This window comes from Gracilinanus agilis, chromosome 4, assembly GCF_016433145.1.
Source record: "Gracilinanus agilis isolate LMUSP501 chromosome 4, AgileGrace, whole genome shotgun sequence".
NCBI lineage: Eukaryota > Metazoa > Chordata > Mammalia > Didelphimorphia > Didelphidae > Gracilinanus > Gracilinanus agilis.
Window position 1 is genome coordinate 505,263,284 of NC_058133.1, and position 21,997 is coordinate 505,285,280.

Genomic DNA, 21,997 nt, shown 5'->3' on the forward strand with positions numbered 1-21,997 from the left:
TATAAGGTGGGATTAAGGGTTGCTCTGAAATTCAAGAAATAAAGCCATGAGCAAATTGTAAACTGAGTAAAAGTCAAACCCTATTAGAGAGGTCTGGGAAGGGCCGCTGCCATGACCCATAAGCCAGATTAGTTCTGATGCTCCCATAGAGATAAATATGGGCTGGTCTAGGTCAATAATGGCAACTGTCTCACCTCTTTTAAAGAGGTTCCCCTTGTCACCCCAAAGACCACATTCCATGGCTCAGATTAGAAGCTTTTTGGATGAACTTCACTGAAAACTAAATTATAAAGAGTAGAAACTGAATGAGCTCCTCATCTTTCAAGATTTCTACCAGATCAAGGGGAACAGAATTCAACAGATTGCTTGTGTCCTGAGGGTCAGTCAGCAAGCATTTATTAAGCCCTTACTGTGTGCCAGGCGCTGAGCTAAGGGCTGGGAATACAGAGACAGACATCAAACATTTCCTGCCCTTAAGAAGAATCTTCTTATATCATATTGGGGGTGGGGAGGGATCGATAGAACTGTGTATGTGATAAATCAATCAGCAGCACTTATGAAGCACCTTCTGTGTGCCAGGCACGAGTGTAAGTGCTCGGGATACAAGGACAAAATGAAATAATCTTTACCTTTAAAGGGCTGATTCCTTCACTCATGTAGACTACTTGGGAGGGGAGAAAAGTGACGGACACCAGAAGGACAACAATTTATGAAACCATTTACCAAGGCATGGAGGGCTTCCTCAGTGGACTGGTGAGGGGGATTATCCACATGAATGAATGAATGATTGAAACAATAAGCGTTTGTTAAAGTCCCCACATTGTGCCAGGCGCTGAGGAATCAGAGACACTCAATTGAGGCAAGTTCCAGGTGATGTTTTTTTCCCATCTTTGTCATTCACTGATGATGAGGTTCAGTTGTTTTAGTCGTGTCTGACCCTTCATGACTCCATTTACAGATGAGAAAACTGAAGCCTACGAGTGAAATGATGTGTCCAGGGTCACGACGTTTGGGATTTTTCTTGGCAAAGATACTAGAGTGGTTTGTCATTTCCTTGTCTAGCTCATTTGACAGATCTGGAAACTGAGGCAAACAGGGTGAAGTGACTTGCCCAGGATTACACAGCTAGTGTAAAAGTGTCTAAAGTCAAATTTGAACTCAGATCTTCCCGACTCCAGGCATCGAGTTCTTTCCAATATACCACCTAGCTGCCCTTTGTCATTCAGTACATAAACCTGAATGAATATTTAACTAATTTGGAATTTCCATCCAATGATACAGGCCACAGCTCCTCTAGCCAGCTTATCCTGTATAACCATGATTTCCCACAAGTTCACCATAGAGTGGCCACTCGAAGTGTCAGAGGCTTTTTTTTTGCTTTCTCCTGACATTGTGAGGGTACCAGTGCCAAAAACTGACAACCTTTGGGTGCTTGGTTATGTTTGATCATCACATCTTTCATATCACAATAAAAGTAATCCACATAAAGAATGGAACTTTGTTGAGAGAGAGTTTATGGAAGACTCCAAGATTTTTGACTTGGATCCATCTTGACTTGGATGCTTTTCTCTTCAGGGAATCAGGATTCTCTTGCTAGGAAAATTGGGCTCATACCTATTAAGTAGAGCCAATGGTTCAGAACTCTCCCTTCACTCTCCCCTCCATGCCATATTCTACTCATTGACCTATTGACTACAGTTTTGAATCCTCGAAAACCTTTTTCCTCCTGACTTGGTTCTTGTTATTCTTTTATTCCGTCTAGAAACTCGAGATCCTTTCTAAAAAGAGCCGTCCACAGTTTTCCTCATGTCCTTTCCATTTCTCCTCTAGCAGAAAGATCAGGTAACATTAGCCCATACTGTTGATGGGTGCCTCCAGAAGGAAGGCGAACCTCCTTGTCCCCAAAATGTGGCATGAGATCACTCTGTCGATACCTTTTAGAACCAAACAGCAGCCACAAACACCATCCACTGGAGAGTCAGAGGCATAGACTGATGTTTCCCATTGTCTGTCCGTTACACAATGATGTTGAAAGCCTATAGAAGATCAGCTTACTCCAAACTTATGTTCAGAATGTTTCTAACAACTCAATCTTCAACACAAGAATGTCTGATATGGCTAAAAACGCACCATTTTGGGGTGAGGGGGAGAGGGAAGGTGGGAGGGAGGGGGGAGAGGGAAGGTGGGAGGGAGGGGGGGAAGATGGGAGGAATTTAGAAATTCAAAAACTTTTAAAAATGAATGCTAAAAAACTATTTTCACCTGTAATTGGAAGGAAATAAGATACTTTTAAAAAATGAGAGATTCTGGGAAAAAATACTGCTGAAAATGTATATACATAAGGAAACTAGTATATAATAACACAGACTACTCTGAATTGTGGCTCATCATTTAAAAATGTATCTTAAACTCATTCTTCATTCACCTTAAGTGAAGGTGAATGAAGAATGAAACAAAACTGCAGATACCTGCACTGTCCCCCTATCACCCACCCTGCATATTTAAAGAGATTGCTAAAACTCAGTTTACCTGCACCACATTCTCGTTTGTGGGACTCGTTCCAGGCTTTTGCCTTACAGTGTTTGCTACAGGTTAAAATTCCATAACATCGGAGACACGGTGTGAGCCGTACACCTATGGAGCGACCACACTGGTAGCAATACTTGAAGAAAGGTATCCTGTAGAAAAGAAATGTAGCAAAGGAATTTGGAATCTCTTTTCATTTCCCTTTCCTTCTTTCAAAGTTCATCTTCAGACTATATATTATTACAACTTAGAGAAGAGGGGAAAAAAAGATCTAAAAATATTTGCCTGATCTGAGACAGTGAAAAAAACATTTGCTCTGGAGTCAGAGAATCTGGTTTTCAAACCTGCCTTTGCCTTTTACTTGGGCAAGTTCCCTCCCTTGTTTGGGTCTCAGTTTTCTCATTCATATAATGAGAGAGTTGGACCTGATGACCTCCAAGGTCCCTTTTAGTTCTAAATCTATTATTTAAAATTAAAATTTTTCAAGGTCAAAGAATCAGGGATCTAGATCTCATTTTACTGTTTATTAATAATAATTCTATTAATTGCTTACATTGGTTTATTTCTATTATAACAATATTGCTATGTTATATTTAGATATGATATGTGCATTTATTATATATCTTATGCATTTATACAATATTTATCTATTATAAATATATAATAAATATAAATAAAACACATAAGGATTTCACACTCCAATGCTCCACCTGTAAGGAAGCAAAAGCTTAGAGAGGCTAAAATATTTGTCCAAGGACACACACAGTGATCTTCTGTTTCTAAGTCTAACCCCTCTGTCTTCCACATGACACTTCCTTAACTGCAGATCAATTCTTGAAGGGATTTATAATTTCAGAAGTGTGAGTACCATCTCCACCAATGCAGATTGCAACCCCTCTATGATTCAGTCAACCAACTTAAGAGCAACTACCAGAGAAGACATATGTCTCATTGTGTTTGACACCACTGATCTAGAGCATGGAGAAAGTAAATGACTTGCCCAGGATTTCACAACTGATAAATGCTGTAGATTGGACTTCAACCCAGATCTTCCTGGCTTTCAAACTATCTTTTTTATGAAATATGCCAAAATAGCAAGATAGAAAACAAATGCGCCAAAAACTAGCATTGCTATAAATTAATTTAAAAAACCAGGAAGAAAAGATAGAAAAAGAAATAGTATTTAAAACAGTACAAGAAGGTACATTTAATATTTCAGAATTAAAATAATATAAAGGACATCAATATTTTTTATTTTTATGAAACAAAGGGAGAATTAGATGGTTAAAGTAATATTCAATGTTCATGGCTGGGTCATATCAATACAGTAATATATATACATATATATAGAGAGAGAGAGAGTCAATATAGTAAAAATGATGATACTATCATAATTTACATAAAAGAAGAAAAGCTCCCCAAAAATTACAGCAAGTATGCTCTCTGGCCTTACACATCCCTCCCAAAGCAAATCATATCCTGAAAGGTTAAGGAGGAGTGTTATCTCTTTTCTAATAACATTGGCTCAAGTTCCCACTGACTTTCCCCCACTGATATGTGACAATAACCAAAGCTCTAGTTCCATTTAACAACAATTAATTTTTACAAAGAAATGTTTACTTCAAAAATATAGCAAGAATAAATACAGAAACACTTTCCCCAATGTATTGGAGACATTTTGTCCCCTATTTCACTTTAGCTTCTGGGAATAGTGGGTTTATGCAACACTGGTCCTGCCAGTGTGAGACCAGGTAGGAGAGGGCTTCCAGATGAGTTCTCACTTCCCTAGGCTGGTTGCCAAAGGTTCCTCTGAGGGGCAGCCGCTCAGTGGCTCAATGGATAGAAAGCCAAGCCTACAGTTGGGAGACCCAGACTTCAAATCTAGCCTCAGAGTTCTTAGCTATGTGACTCTGGGCAAGTCACTTAACTCCCAACTGCCTAACCCTTACAACTGTTCTGCCTTGGAACCAATCTAAGACAAAAGGTATGGGTTTGGTTTTGGTTTTTAAAGATTACTCTGGAGAGTCACTCCCTGCTCCTCTGGGCACTGATGCCTTCACATGGTAACCTTCCTGAGGAGAGCCCTCTGTCCTTTCAACAATGATTCTCCAAGTGTGGTTCAGAGATTCTGAGGGTCCACAAGATCCTTTCAGGAGATCTGTGAGGTCAAAAGCTCAAAGAATAGGATAACTACAACCACAAACCAAAGGATAACCACAAAAGGCCAAGAGAGATTTTTTCAAATCTTAAGAAATCAGGGAAGAGATTAAGAAATTAAAACTTAATAAAAATTTCTGGAAAAGAATCATTGATTTATAATAGAAGCAGGAAAATTTTAATAAAGCAGTTGTTTCACTGAAAGTAAGAATGAAAAATATATCAATTCATAGATACAAGTTTATCAGATTGAATTCAAAAGACAGCAAAATTAAAATAAAAAGCAAAGAAACTCAAAGTCAGGTTTCAGCAAGACAACTAAAAAATCAAAGGCCTCCCAGAAAAATATGATAAAACAAAAATCCTGAATATCGTATTTCAGAAAATCTTAGGAGAAAACTGCCCAGTAATATTTTCAGCTAAAAGGCAAAGTACAGATGAACAGATGCCAAAGGATCGCAGTAAAAACTATAGGTTGAATACATATAGAAATGGAGTCACCAAGGTCTAAAGCTTCTGGACAAAAAAAAAAAATTGTAAGCAGCCACAAAAAGACAGTTTACTTACCAGGGAATACTTGTCCAAAACTCTTAAGATTATTCTTCAGTGATGAGAAGTGAAAGGACAAGCAGAAATGTGATATACTGTACAGAAAAGCAAAGGTCAAAGGCTTACCCAAGGACAATTTATGATCCAAGGATGACTTCTGAAAATTAACATATGATTCCAACAGGGGACAATAATTTAATAGAATTAATGCTCTCTAAGCATTTTTTAAAATAGCCAGAGGTGAACATAATTGAAGAACAAATACAGCAGACAAATGAAACTTTTTAAAAGTAAACAAATTCAAAGAGTTTTTAAAGGGAAAAATGAAGGCCCAGGGTTCATCTACAGAGAGAGAGAGAGAGAGAGAGAGAGAGAGAGAGAGAGAGAGAGAGAGAGAGAGAGAGACTATGAGCTCCTTGAAAGCAGGCTACCTTTTGCCTTTCTTTGACTCCCCAGAACTTAGCACAATGCCTAGTATATAGTAGGTGCTTGATAAATGTTTATCGAATGGTTGATAATTTAATTCTTTTTTTTTAAAACCCTTGTACTTCGGTGTATTGTCTCATAGGTGGAAGAGTGGTAAGGGTGGGCAATGGGGGTCAAGTGACTTGCCCAGGGTCACATAGCTGGGAAGTGGCTGAGGCCAGGTTTGAACCTAGGACCTCCTGTCTCTAGGCCTGACTCTCACTCCACTGAGCTACCCAGCTGCCCCGATAATTTAATTCTTAAGTGATATCCAGAACTTCTGGGTTAAGATGGCAGCAGAGTTAAAAGCAGCTGCTTAACCTCTCCTAACCCACATATACATGACTCCTCAAGAGGACACAAAAACCAAATCCAGATGAACGAAGGGACCCCTCAATAGGGTGCAGCATTGGAGGTACGTGGGATTTGAGCATTTCCATGCTATAACGGAATGAATTAGCTCTCACTAAAATGCAAGCTGAGCAACACACACACACACACACACACACACACACACACACACACACACACACACACACCACNACACACACACACACACACACACACACACACACACACACACACACACACACACACACACCACCTACAATGCCAAAGCCAGTGCACAAGAGTTAGAGCAAGTTTGGGGTATTCATTAAGTTCTTGGCAGCTACCTGGGATCACCAGGGCCTGCTTCTGAGAGCAGCAAGACTTAAGACCCCAAAAGGCTAAAGAATGTGGACTTTGAAGGCAGACCTTGAGCACAGGCATGGACCTTGGGTGAGGACCCAGTGTGGAGGGTGCATGACTATGGAAGCAGCGCCCTGAGACTGTTAAAGGAGCCTTGGGCAGAGGAGCAAGCAAGGGGACCGCCAGGAGGCTTAACCCTGAGAACAGCTAGACTTGAGACCCCAGGAGCCTAAAGAGCACAGACCAACTGTGGGCGCAAGGATAAAACTGAGAGGGCTGCACGGTACTGTGACTCAGGCAAAAATTGCTCCAGAGCTTGATAGGCAGAGAGCCTGTCTGCCTCACCCAGACTTTTGACTGAGAAAGAAAAACAGCATAATAATAATGGCAAGCCAAGCACAAGAGCCTCCAAAGAGAAAGATAAAGAATAAATCTTTAACACTCAACAACTTTTACACAGAAAAAATCCAGACAACAGAACAAACAGCAGAGGAGAACAAACAAGTAATCACATCCAAACCTTCCCAAAAAAATGAAAATTGGTCACAAGCTCTTGAAGAGTTCAAATCTGAGATCATGAGAAAGACGGAAGAGATTTGACAAGAAAAGTGGGAAATAGCTCAAAAGGAAATTAACAGGTTAAAAGACAGAAATTGATATGCATAAGTATTCAAAATTGAGTCCAACCTAACTATTCAATGAGAAAAAAAGTGAATGAAGAATGGCCTCTATCTAGAGTATAATATATAGTTATAAGGGGGGAATGAGGAAGGTCCCTCAATACATAAATCCTGGATGATCACTATGGATGGAAGTGGGAACAAAATTAAGTAAAAGGAAGGAAAGCTATAGGACTGCCTGTGGGAAATGGTACAGTGCTTTTAATGGTTTCAAGCTTCTTCCTGAAAGAAAATCCCATCTTTTAAACTCTTTACTTCCAGTAAGCTATGGAATAAAATAGTCTCTAAGGAATTAAATTTGGAGGTTACCCTTAGGGCAAGAGTCACACATTGAGTATGAGTACATTTACAGTGCCTTTGTTATTAACAAAGACTTGGGAAGACGTTAAGTGAAAGATGTCATTAAAGAGTATGACTGGAAAATTACTTCATAACAAACACAAAGAATTACCAATGGTCAGCCCATGCCCTCCATGGATCTCCATGCAGTGTCAAGAGACCTAGAGAAAAGTACCCAGAATGTCTGGTAGACCCCCTATGGAAGACTTGTAGGAGGACATCAGCAAGAGTCAGAACATGATGAACCACTCCCATATAATAATTAGCTAATTAAGGAAAGCACTTATTAATCACTTCCATTACAAAGCACCATGCTAATAATTGCTGGGATATATATCGAAAAAGTCAGATAATCCCTTTTCTTATGGAGAGCTAAAGGGAGAGCCCCCTCATTGACAAAACCAGAGATTCATCAAAGTAGGCAAATGCAGGGAACATTTACAAAAACTAATCATTTTAGAGTACAAGGAAGGTTTACAAAATTCAGAAAAATTGGGGCACTGAGGGGGCTCAGTGGATTGAGAGCAAGACCTAGAAATGGGAGGTCCTGGGTTTAAGCCTGGCCTCAGTCACGTTCTAGCTATGTGAATCTGGACAAATCACTTGATTCCTATTGTCTACCCCAATCACATTTCTGCCTTGGAACCCATATTTAATATTGATTCTAAGATGAAAAGTAAGGGTTTAAAATTTTTCAGAAAAGCAACCACCTTAAACAATGCATTTTTAGGGCACAATGCAATAAAAACAGTAATCAAACAAGAAAATATCATCAAAAGTGCAGCTCTTTGTAGGGACTGAAAAAAAAATGACTTGTTAAATAATGTGTAAGCTAAAGAACTGATGGTAGAAATAATATTAGATCATATTAAGGATATTGAAACTATAAATACAACATATCAAAATTTATGGGATACAGCCACAGTAGCATTCAGAAGCAAAGCTACTATATATCCCTGAGCATTTTATTAACAACAGAGGGAGAGAGAAAAATTAATGAGTTGTTTGAATTTGAAGAAATTAGAAAACAAGTGAGCTAATAGACAATAAGTAAGCACAAAGCAGGAAATCATTAAAATCCAAAAAGAAATCAGTAAGTTGGGTTTTCTCATAATAGAGTGGTTATATAAGGGTAAGAAAATAAATGCTTGTTAATTGAAAAAATATGATTTAATTAAAAAAAGAAAAATGAAAGAACTAAATTGATCAATAAAATAGATTTTAAGACCAAAAAAACTGATAAATGTAATCAATTAGCCATTTTAAACAAGAACAGGCAAGAGGAAAATAAAATTACCCAAATTAGAAATTAGAAAGGGGAGCTTACAACAAGTACAAGCCAAATACACAACTAGTGGAAGCTTCTACCCAGAGCTATGATAGTCAAATTTAGAATCAAAGTGAATAGTTTAAAAAATATAAAACACAGAAACCAAGAAAATAGGAATTGGATAGTCAAAAATAAATCTCAGAAAAAATGAATTCTAAAGGCCATGAATAAGCAGCCATGTCAAAAAGTTCCAGGCCCAGGAGGAATCAAGACTTCTATCAAATACTCAAAAAAGAATGAATCCTTGTACCATATATGAGAGTGGAAAGAACCTGGACTCAGAATCAGGATGATCTGGTTTCAAATACTGCTTCAGATACTGAGACTCAGTTTCCTCATCTGCAAAATGAGGGGTTTGTACTCTAACTCTGGGCTCCTTTCCAGTTCCAATTCTATGACCCTATGTCAGTCATGTCCAACTTCATGATCCCATGTACCATAGCCATCCACGGGGTTTTCCTGGCAAGGATACTGGAGTAGTGTGCCACCTCCTTTATAGATTATGAAACCGGGACAAATAGGTTTAGTGACTTCTGCCAGTCAAAAAGGTAGAAAATATGTGATCTGAACTCAGATCTATGTGACTTCAGGCCCAGGACTCTAACCACTGAACCAGAGCTGCCTCCTGACCTTATGAACTGTTTTCAAAAATAGAGGGATACAGCATTCCGTATAATTTTTTCTATAGTTCTGGGCCCTAAAACCTGGAAAGAAAAGGGAAGAGAACTCTAAGCCAGTATCACAAATGAATATTTATATAAAAATTTAAATGAGATACCAGCAAATCAAGAGCAGCAAATTCATTATGAACAAGTAGGTTTCGTGCCCAGAATTCAGGAATGCTTCAATATTAGACAAGCAAGCAGCATAGCAGAACATGGAAATGTAAAAACTTAAATCATATGATTTTATCAATAGAGGCAAGGAAAACTTTTATAAAAATAGAATGTACTTGTCTAAAAAAACTAAACTCTAAAACTTGTAGAAAGGGGATTTTTTTTCTTGATGTGACAAAAATTATTTGAGATGTAGAGTCTAGAATTATATTTAATGGAGAAACCTTACAGATTTTCCTACTAAGACAAACAGTTAATCAGAACTCTCTACACTCATCATTGCTATTGCATCTAATTGGTTTTTGTTTGTTTGAAAACCCTTACTTTCCATCTTCACATCAATATTATGTATTGGTTCTAAGTCAGAAGAGTGGTAAGGGCTAGGCAGTAGAGGTTAAGTGACTTGACCAGAGTCACACACCTAGGAAGTATCTGAGCCCAGAATTGAACCCAAGACCTCCCATCTCTATCCACTGAGTGGATATCCAACTCAGTGCCCCTTATTGCATCTAGTTTTACAAATACTAATTTTAGAAGGAAGACCAAAAAATAAAATTAAAAGAATAAGGAGGAGGGAAGGGGAAAGAGCTATCAGTATTTTCCATTTGCAGATGAGATATGTATAAAAAAAAAACTCAAGAAATTGTTGAGATAATAAATAGTTCCAGGAAAGTGGCTGAATAGGATAAACTCACAAAAAATCAGCATTTTTCTATGTTATTGAAGAAAAAAAATCTAAATCATCTGGTAGGAAGTGAAGCATTATTTACAATGATGAAAAAGTGAATCAAATTCGTCTTCCAGGATATAGACAAGATATATGTATCGAGACAACTGTATAAGAATTTTAACATAAATAAAGTCAGAATTAAGTAATTGAAGAGATAATCAATGTTCATGACTAGGTAAGACCAAGATAGCAAAAAATAGCAATGGTGTCCCAAATTGATTCATAGTTTTAATGCAATAACAATCAAAATGCCAGCAGTCTACTTCAAATAATTAAATAGATAACAAAATGTGTTTGGAGGGACATAAAGACAAGAATATCAAGGAGAATGATGAAAAGTGAGGAGGAAGGTGAACTTGCCCTGCTAAATCTCAAATTTATGGGCCAAAAGGGTAATTGTCAAAAGCTATCTAGTATTAGATTTTAAAAGAAAAAAAAATAATGGACCATAATAGATCATTCTGAATTCAAGCCAAAAGCTTGCACTTACAGACTAGAATGTGCTAAATCCCAGATTCTAAAATATCGGCGGAGGGATTCACCGTCTAATAAAAAGTGTGGCGTTAGGGAAATTCTTGTTGCAATGCTGTTGCAGTGTTGCAAAAATGCTATTAGAGATACACTTTAATTCGTCTTTAATTCCATGAAACCCGTCCTTCTCTCTGCTTCATTCACACACAGGAATGGTCACATCTGAATTTCTCCATTCACCACAAGAATCTTATTCCCTTAATTAGATATTCCTCTTATCATTCCATCTCTCCCTAAACCTCCCCTCCCAAATCTATCTTCACGCCCTTCTCAGTCAGACACCCGATTTCTCCTCCAGCACTTTCTCAGGATACTGTCCCTTTTCTAAATTCACATTTCTCCCTTCGGAATTTTGACCTACTATCTGATTCGGTTCCACCTTTGGTTTTGTTACCTACTGTTGAAACTCACAGCCCTTGACCTATCACCTTCAGCCCTTGCCAACCTCCACTTCTGCCCATTCTCATCATTCCCATCATCTGCCCATTCTGCTCCTAATTTCCTATTTGAGAGCTCTACTAAGCTCCCATAGATACCTACAAATGGAAAACACAGCTGAATTTCTGTAATCCCTTTAAGCATTAGCTAGAACTTCATATGGTAAGTAAGAAGCTTTACATGGCCAAGATGCTCTTTAAATTACATTTCCAATCAACTGGAATTTTTCTTTAGCACAGATGACTGAATACAGAAGTCAATGAGATTTTTTTAAAAAACTCTAGCACAAGAAAACTTTTAAGACAACAAGCTAAAATAATGTAGATGCAGAGGGACAGCCAAGTAGCCCAATAGATAGAGAACCAAACCTGGAGTCAGAAGGATATAGGTTCAAATCTGGCTTCACACACTTTCTAGCTGTGTGACCCTGGGCAAGTCACTTAACCCCCATTGCCTAGCCCTTATCATTCTTCTGTCTTGGAACCATTACACAAGTATTGATTCTAAGATGAAAGATAAGGGTTTTAAAACAAAGTCAAGACTAGGGAGATGAATTGGCTTGCTCTTAACGCAGGAGACAGAAGCAATGGCTCCCAGATCTAAAACTAGAAGGGATGTCAGAGGTGCTCTAGTTCAAACCCCTCATTTGACAGAGGGGAAGAAAAAAAAACTTAGGGAAATTAAATGACTTTCTCAAGGTCACGCAGATAGTCAGAGGTGAAATTTGAACCCAGATCTTCTGACTCCATGGGCAGTGGATGTCATCTAAGAGGCATAAGCTCTGGGTTACTTCCCACACCAGGTAATCAGTTCCAAGTTTAATATTGTTTCATTCTCTCTCCAAAAATATCTTGAGAGATCAATCCACAAGCACGTAGGTACCAGTCACTATGGCAGATGCTCCAGTGGACAAATATAGGGGAAAGAAAGTAAAGTGATGGGTGGGTGTCCTGGAGAGAAATCCAAACAGAACTTTGGCTTGGAAATTAAACAGTAAAATGCCAAGGAGCAATGTGGTTCAGAAGAAAGGGTGCTACATTTAGAGGAGGAGGACTTCCATCCCAAGTCTTGGGGAAATCACTTCATTTTTCTTGGTTTTAGCTTTCTCAACTCTGTAAAATGAAGACATCGGGCCAGATGCCCTCAAAGGCCCTTACCAGCTCTAAATCAATGATCTCTGTGTCTTCTTCCTCCTCCCCTTTCCCCATCATGGAAGTCAGGATATAGCTCCTAAGCCTGAATCCCTCCCTGGACCACAATCCTGCTTATTCCCCATTTGTTACCAATAAGGGAAAGTGAACTAGATAACATTTGATCCTTACGTGATAGCATGGTTGATGGAATCAGAGGACCTGGGTTCAAATTCAACCTGTTATTCACTAGCCATGACTTTTTGGACAGCTCTCTTCCCCTCTTAGGGCTCAGGTTCCCCATCCATAAAATGAGGAGGTTAGATTCTGTGGCCTCCAAGGTCCCTTCCAGTTCTGAAGCTATGACCCCAGTTCCTAGCTCCTCGAGGCTTTGGGGGCTGATGCTTTAAATGTTTCATTTTTATTTTCAGGATTGAGAGAAGGTTATATGATGAAGAGAGGGAAGTATAAACCTGCCTGGGCTTGGAGAGGGTTGTTTTTTTCCCTTCACATTTAACTGCATGCCAAGTGACTTCAGTAGAGCTGTTAATATCCTAGTGTCAGAACAGATAAAGAAAAACTACAGAAAAGCATAAAAACAAACAACCCCAAACAGAATGAGATATGGGAAATCAATTGATCCTTCGTCAGCCAGCAAAGTAAGCAAAGGCTTTTTACGATTCATCTGCTAACACTGTTCTGGGAAAGAAAAAAGTCCTAAGACCCCTGTGGCCAGAAATAGCCATCACAGCAGCAGCAGCACCCCCTCAGGGGCCCAGAAAAAAATTAAGCCCAGATAACTCCCAGGGGCTGTTTTGAATGAAGCCAGGAGCAGACACTGAGGCCAGAGAGGGAACATGATTCATGGGGTGCAAATTATTCCGGATACTGCTACCACAAAAGACTGAGCCACTCGGTGCCTTCTTATGGGACCAGCAGGAACCTGAGCCGCATCTAGGCAGCTGAGGGGACAGAATGCTGGACCTGATGTTGGGAAGCCCTGAGTTCAAACCCTGCCACAGAGACTTATTGCCTATAGGAGTCTGGGCAAGCCATTTTCTCATCTATAAAACAGACAGAAGAGCACCACTTCAAAAAGCTGTTGTAAGAATCAGATGATACAATATATGGGAAATGCTTTGTAAACCATAAAGCCCAAAATGAACTGACCTTGTTACAAAATGTCCTTGTAGCATCAAAGCATAGAGAATATAGTTTTGCATAGTATATGTCACTGGAGTATACTACAGACCACTTGGACAGAACAAGGAAATCTGTTGAGAGATTTGGGAAACACATGACAACCTTGGCTCTCATCCCAGGGCTAAAGCAAAGACGGCCATGATCTGCATTGGCAAAAGTTCCCTGATACTAATGAAATCACAGGCACCGAGGTGGTGCCACAGTGCATCGAGTGCTGGGCTGGAGAAGACTCATCTTCATGAGTTCAAATCCAGCCTCAGACATTTACTAGCTGTGTGACCCTGGGCAAGTCACGTAAACCTGTTTGCCTCAGTTTCCTTATCTGTAAAATGAGCTGGAGAAGGAAACAGCAAACCACTCCACTATCTTTGCCAAGAAGACGCCAAATGGGGTCATGAAGAGTCAGACACAACTGGAAAAACAACTGAAGGACAATCAAAATGAAACCACAAGTCCAGTCCAAAAATTAACCTATTAAATATTCATCTATGGACTGGACTTGGCCATTTCATTGGCTGAGGAAACTCAAATCTGTACAGGTCAGCATCTACTCTAAAGAGTTGCCTGAGGCTGTGAGAGGTTCATTGGCTTGCCCAAGGTCACAAAGTCTGTAAAGGTCAGAGAGGAGACTTAAACACAAGTTCTCCTGACTCTGCAGTTGGCTCTATCCATTTATGCCTTGTTGTTTCCCACATGAATGCTGTTTCTCGTGTGAATGAGACAATATTTGGGGACACTAAAAAAAAATTACCCACATGAGAAATTCAGAGAACCATAAGATGATTTGCATAAACTGATTCAGAGAGAAATAAGCAACATTAGGAGAACAACAGACACAATGACCAAAACAACACGAATGCAAAGATCATTAAGAAACAACTGGACAAGTGAAAAATTGACAAAGGTCTCAGAACAGATAACAAAACATGTATTCCCCACTCTCAAGACAGACAGGAAGGAGATGTCTAGGACAGAATATTGCATATACCAACAGAGGCAGTCATTTTGGGGGATGTTTTTGATTCATTATTTCTCTATCACAAGAAAGTTGGGTCATAGAAATCTAGAGGAAGAAGTGGTTAAAACAACAAAAAGCATCAGTAAGATAAACTTTAAAATATTATATAAATATGTGAAAATAAATAAAAATACGTATAAAATATTTAAAAAATATATATGCACATGAATACAGACAGACTGAGAAAACAGGAGTTTCAGATCTCCTTTTTTAAGAGGGAATATCAAGACAGCTCCACATACTTGTTTATTAAATAATCTAATAAGAATTTACAATTTGGTATTAGTCACCATTACTATACTTTCTGCAATTTGAGGATAAAAAAATAGAAAAATAATTATCTTCAAAGAAAAGACATACTGATATCAATAGCCCACCAAATTAATAACTGAGACTTTCTGATTCCCCATAATTATTAGTGACACTCTGGCTCACCCCAAACACCAAGCACTCATTAAATGCCTCAGTTTCCTCATCTGTCAAATGAGCTGGAGAAAGAAAAGGAAAACCATTCCAGTATCTTTACCAAAAAAAAAAAAACTCCAAATGGGACCCCAAAGAGTCAGACAGGATTAAAATGACTGAACAACAAAACTGGAGAAAAAATGAAAAGATGAGTCTGCCCTGAAGGACTCATATTCTATAGGGAAAGACAGTATATACATACACACAGAGGGAATGCATATAAAATAAGTATGTTCCTTTTGGGAAAGGAGACTGTATTAGTTGGAAGGAAAATCAGGAAAGTCTTCATGTAAAGGGAAGTGTTCAAGGTGAGTCCTGAAAGAAATAATGTATATTTTGGGAGATCTCAAGTCAAGAGAATAATCATAGGTGTGGGAAGCCAATAAGAGAACAGATAAAAATCTGAGACTCCTCTTTTGACCCCTTTTGTGATCCTTGTGATTTATTGTTGAAAAGTATTGTGACCTTATTAAAAAGCTTTAAGTTCCTATCAAACCTGAATTTAAAGGGTTAACACTGTTAACACAGCAAGGAATGCTGCTGCCTGGTATATCCAAGGCCAAAATCTTAGTGGGGGCAATTCGACCTGACAGGGATACTCCCCAACTTGGCTTCCTGATAAGAAGCCAGTCAAAATTCAGCCTTGGCCTTGGTCTATTTTGAAGCCAATGTTTTGTTTGTTTATGTGACATAATTTGTAACTTCTGCGACTCTGCAAAGTTTCAGGGGCGGTTCTTTTGTGTGAAATGAGTCTTGAAACATATATGATAAACTCCATGCTCCTGGAGACAGAGCTGGAAGCATGAGCTGAGGAAAAGATCTTCCCTGTCCTTTACTTCCTTATCAACTAAACTGTCCTTATCAGATTATCTGAGATGATAAAGAAATCTCAACACATAGGATCATAGATTAGAGCAAGAAGGGACCCACCAAGGCCAATTCTCTCATCTTACAAATGAGGACACCAAAGATATGAGGTTCAATGACTTGTCCTGGGTTACCCCACAAGGAAGCACCTTCAATAGGATTCAAACTCAGATCTTCCTGACCCCAATACAGAACTCTACTATAACACCTAGCTACTCAATGAAACTTAGTAGATTTTAAATAGCCAGGGAGACTATAAACAATAAGTTCATGAAAACCAGGATCATTTTATTAAAGGAATGATAAAAAAAAAAAAACAGAAAAAGCAAACAAATGAACTCATATAATTCCTAAGGAGAAAAAAATGAGGTAGCTATGCAGAGAAAAAGTGATATATCTGGAAATCAATGTTGATAGAGAAAATTTAATAGTTAATAAGTTTCTCTAAATTAATTATTACTTAATCAATTATTTACTAAATTAAAAATAAACAACTAATCATTGTTAAATTAAAATTAACTTAATTATTAATTATTTATCTTTTAAACTTAAATTAACTTAATAATTTTTGTTTCTTAAATTACAATTAATTTGATACTTAATGGGCTTTACCAAAATTGTGAAGACAAAAAATTAAACATTTTTTATGACAAGAAATTTTAAATTTCAGGCAAATTATTGAAAACAAGATTGAAAATTGACAAGATTCACAAGATACCAGTGAAGTGAATCCCAAATTCAAATCACAGGTAAAACTATCAAGTTGCAAGCCTACAACAAGAAATTTGTGTTTTTCCGACATCCAATTAATAAGATATCGCCTATTAAAAAAACATCCAGTTAATTGTACAATGCTTTCCCGCCAAATGAGAAATGACAGAACCGAGGATATGCCTGAAGTTAAGAGATAGATGACAATGTATTCTACTTTCTGGAGATCTTGCCTTTGAAAAAGGCAGAAGGACAGGTAAAGAACTTACTGTTCCCATGGAGCATGTGTTGGCATTATTTCTGGTCTGCTTCCCATGTGAAGAAGCCTTTCAATGGACTTTTGAGTTGGGAAGAATGCCCTCCAAAGGCACAAAGCAGACAAGGTATTACCTCTCTCCTGGCCAGCTGGGTTCAAGTGAGGAAACAAGAACTATTACAGGCTCTTGTGAGGAAACATCTTTATTTCTCTTGTCTACATGCAGCCCATGAGTGCACGGCCATGTAGTTTCTTCTCCCTTCATTCTGTCTATTCTTTCCGGCTTTTAGGTAAAGAGTATTGGAGAGGGTTGTGATCTTGTAGGCTTTGAAGAGTTCAAATAACAAGGGCCCAAAGTCCAGAAGCTGGAATCCATGCTAGCATTTGCCAGAGGCTGAGCAGAGATGGTAGAGGACCTGAAGAGTAGCCTGCTCCATCTAGCATGGCAGTAGCTGAGACCAAAAGCCATCCAGTGGTTATGTTGAATTTGAGAGGAAACCTGGTGGGTCGAATATTTGGTCAAAACTGCTCTACCCTTAAGCCCACTCTCCTCTGGCACTAAGGTAATAAGTTAATGATAATAATAATAATGATGATGATGATGATGATGATGATGATGATAACAATAACAATAATAACAATAATAATAGTAATTAAGAAGTTTATGCTTCATTTTTTTTCTAAATCTCAGGAAAATCACCTTGTAAAACCTAAATGATATTAATTAAATGCTTGTTGTTCAATCGTTTCAATTGTATTCAACTCATCGTGACCCAATTTGGGGTTTTCTTGGCACAGATCCTGGAGTGGTTTGCCATTTCCTTCTCCGACTCATTTTACAGATCAGGAAACAGAGGCCAACAAGGCTAAGTGACTAGCTCTGTTGGACAATGCTAGGGATGCTAACCACTGGTGAAAATGCTTCTCACCCTCCAAGGGGACCCCTAGAACCTTAAGCCAAAGACATAGTCCTGCTCCTGAGCAGAGACGTCAAACACAAAACCAGGAATAAAAGACAATAGAATGTGGCTGCAGATAATAAGTGGTTTTCTAAATTAATGTGTGGGCCATAGACGTTCTTCTATCTGGTTTAGGGGTCCTTGTTTCTATATGAGTTTGATATCTCTGTTCTAGAAGACCTGACTTATCAGTGTGTGATTTTATTTTTCATATACTATATAATTTTTTATCAAAGTCCTGGATTATAAATTATAAAGGCCCAAAATCAGTCCCTGAATATAAGGGAGAACTCCTGAGCCAGGTCTCAGACCAAATTCCATTCGGTCTATCGATTTTTGCATTCTCTTTGTCCTGAGGAATGTGGTCCTTCCACAGGCTCTGGCTAACAGGAATGTTCTGCAACGATACTTTTCGAGCATAGGTCAAAACTCACCTGTCAGTTTGGGGAGGACTGAGGGAATGTCTGATGGATCACCTCCTCATGACCTGATTGCCAATTAGAAATGTCTGAATTCCAAGGGAGGAGCTGAATAATGAGCTCCCCAAAATACATTAAAGCTACCTAGGCCACGAGTTTCCATTTGTCTTATGATGGGCAAGAAAATCATTTGACCATAATTAGAATGTCTTGGCGGGTCAAATAATAAATTACTTTAAAATTAAGAAATATGGTCTCTAGGGGGCAGCTGGGTAGCTCAGTGGATTGAGAGTCAGGCCTAGAGACTAGGGGTCCTAGGTTCAAATCCAGCCTCAGACACTTCCCAGCTGTGTGACCCTGGGCAAGTCACTTGACCCCCATTGTCCACCCTTACCACTCTTCCACCAAGGAGCCAATACACAGAAGTTAAGGGTTTAAAAAAAAGAATAATAAAAAAAAAGAAATATGGTCTCTTGAGAATTTCAGTCACTAGAATGAGTTGGGATGAGCATCTTCAAAGTTTATCAAAGAGCATCAGAGGATTTCATTAAAACATCAGCCATGTATTCCACATAGTTTAGTTTTCTTTGTAAAGATAAAAGAAACATTTTTAAACTCTTACCTTGTGTCTTAGAACTGATACTAAGTGTGGGTTCGAAGGCAGAAGAGAGGTAAGGGTTAGGCAGTTGGGGTTAAATGACTTGCCCAGGGTCACACAGCTAGAAAGTGGTCACATTTGAACCTAGGACCAGCTATCTCCAGGCAAGGTACTCTATTCACTGAGTCACCGAGCTTCCTCAGTTCTTCATCTCCAAAATGAGCTGGAGAAGGAAATGGCAAAACATTCCAGTATCTTTGCCAAGAGACCCCCAAAATTGGGTCAGGAAGAGTCAGACATGACTATAACAACTGAACAAACAAACAATAAAAATGCACCAAGCACTGTGCTAAATGCTGGAGATTCAAAAAGGGCCGAAGGTCAGTCCCTCCTGCCCTCAGTCTAATGGAGGAGACCAGGAACAAATAAATGTGTATAGACAGGTTTAATACAGGATTAATACAAAATAATTAAAAGAGGGAAGGCAACAGAATTCAGAGGGGTTGGGAAGAGCTTCCAGTAAAGGAGGGGATTTTAGGAAGCTCGAAAGGAAGCTAGTAAGCAGAGATGAGCAGGAAGAACATTCCAGACTAGGGGGCAGCCAGAGAGAATGTCTGAAGCTGAGAAATGGAGTGTTTTGTTTGGATGATGGACAATTTAGATTCAGGAGGGACACTCATCAGAATATCTGCCTCTGTGGTCTGTATTACTGTAAATGGCTCCGTCCTTTGGGGTGTGTTTCCCTCTCTTTTTCCCTCTTTCTCCTTTTTTTTCCTTCCTTCCCCAATCTCTTATTGGCTTCGGGTGTAAAAAAGATTGGGGAGCGAATTATTTTCCTCCACATCCCAGCAGGAATGGCATATAGGACCGAAAACACATGGTAGTGGGAAATGTGTGGCTTCATAGAGACTGAGACTAGAGTCCCCTAGACATCTCAGTTCTAGCTGTTTTCTTCTGCTTTTCTATTATCTTTTTTTTAAAACCCTTAACTTCTGTGTATTGGCTCCTTGGTGGAAGAGTGGTAAGGGTGGGCAATGGGGGTCAAGTGACTTGCCCAGGGTCACACAGTTTGGAAGTGTCTGAGGCTGGCTTTGAACCCAGGTCCTCCCATCTCTAGGCCTGACTCTCAATCCACTGAGCTACCCAGCTGCCCCCTTTTCTATTATCTTTTATAAGCATAAGTCGGGAACTCAGAATTGTGAGAAATGGGTGCTTCCAATCTTGGTGGTCAAGATTTTATAAACTCAGGGCAGCAAGGTAGCACCATGGATAGAGTGTCAGGCCTGGAGTTGGGAGGACCCGAGTTCAAATCTGATCTCACACACTTCCCAGCTGTGTGACCTTAGACAAGTCACTTAATTCTGCTTGCCTAGCCCTTGCTCTCCTGTCTTAGAGATGTTACTAAGACAGAAAGAAAGGATTTTTTAAAGGGAAAAAAGATTTAATAAGCTCAGTGTTTGAGCACAAAGTGACTTACATGACAGTATGCTTCTCAGACCAAAAAATAAAACATAAGACCACCCCCATGATTACCCTTCAGCTAAAAGGCCTGAAGTCACTCGGCCAGGGGCCAGGAGTTCTGAGCCATGCCAATCCTCCATGATAATAAATTGGAGTTTGCTCAGACAGTGCAGCTTCAAGGTGAATAATACATGTTCAGCAGTCCCATGAAGGGTATCTATTCTTCTTGGGATGGGCGTATGACATCCCACAGGCTGAGGATCCCATGTTTCCAAGATTTGTTCATAAGTGTTAAATTCCATTCATTTAATTTAACTTAATTTAATAATTTCTGCCAGAGGAAATAAAGCTGTTTAGTTTATTTATCCTATAAAAACAAAAAATTTGAATAGATTAAAGTATACAATCCATAATGTTTCCAACATATAAAACACAACTAATGCCCAAAGGGACAAATAGTTGCATCTATTTACCCTTTTTTTGTCTTATTGGATCTAGGCCCTCCCAGGCAGGAACTCCCTTCTCTCAGCGCAGGTGGGCTCCTGCTCTGCAGTTTTCAATCTCAGAGAGTTGCCTGGGGTACCGAAAGGCTAAGACATGGCCAGAGTCATTCCTACACAGCCAAGATGTGTCCAGGGTAGAATCGAGGACATCTGGCTGAGTTCTGCCCTCTCTCCACTATCCTAAGGTTTTAAGATCCATTCGTTATTCATTTCAAAGGGTGGTCTAGAGTTTGTAATGTTTCCACTGATACTAGCAAGTCTGGAATTGAAGGAAGGCTCCCCCGCAAAGATCAATTCAAATGAGAAAACCTGAAGAAAAATGGAATCAGGTTAGACTTAAATGTACCATTGAAGATGGGCAAAGTGCACTCTCAAATATCTCCCCACCGAATAGCATAACAACTAAATTTATAAAGGAAAAGTTAATTGAATTGCCAGAGGAATTAAATAGAAAACCAATAATAGCGAGAGATTTCAATGCCTCACTAATGGAACGTGATAAATCAAACCAAAAGATAAACAAGTAATAAGCTACAGATGAAGAAAGTAATGAAGAACTTGGATCTGATAGACAGATGTAGGCCATTTAATGGGAAGAGTGGAGAGTATAGTTTTAATTTGGCTTTCTTGCCTCTTTCTTTAGTATACATGGAACATTGGCAAAAATTGAAAAACGAAGTGACAAATAAATGGAGAAAGTTTAAACACTATTTATAGACCCAGAGGCAACACGGCATAACGCCTAGAAGGTTGGGCTTAGAACCTGGAAGCTTAAGTCTTGCTTCTCAAATGTATCACCTGTGGGACAAACCACCTAACTTCTCAGTTCTCTCCCAAGCAACTTTCTAAGACTTTAATACCAGCCTGCATTGAGAGAGGGAATTTCTCCCTGGTGACGAAATCACAGGTCCAAACAAACATAAATTACAAATCACAATGCAACTAAATATTAATCAACAGAAGACTAAGTCAAGATGAAGCCCCAAAAAATACTTATTGAGGAAATGGGTGAAAGACCACATTCTAGAAACAATAGCAAATGTTGTTAAAGACTCTGGCATTATAAATGGATTATTATCAACATGTAAGGGAACTCAACCCAAGCAAGACTCAGGGGTAAATTTATGTCCCTGAAT

The 21,997-nt window shown here is 38.9% G+C and overlaps 1 protein-coding gene across 1 annotated transcript in view; it reads right to left on the reverse strand.

Moving 5' to 3' along the window:
• Positions 1-21,997, reverse strand: part of ANKMY1 (ankyrin repeat and MYND domain containing 1) — a 101,176-nt gene that overhangs the window by 6,965 nt on the left and 72,214 nt on the right. Inside the window, 2 exon segments of the mRNA XM_044675634.1 lie at positions 2,530-2,678; positions 13,568-13,587. Of these exon segments, the coding sequence (XP_044531569.1) occupies positions 2,530-2,678; positions 13,568-13,587 (169 nt within the window).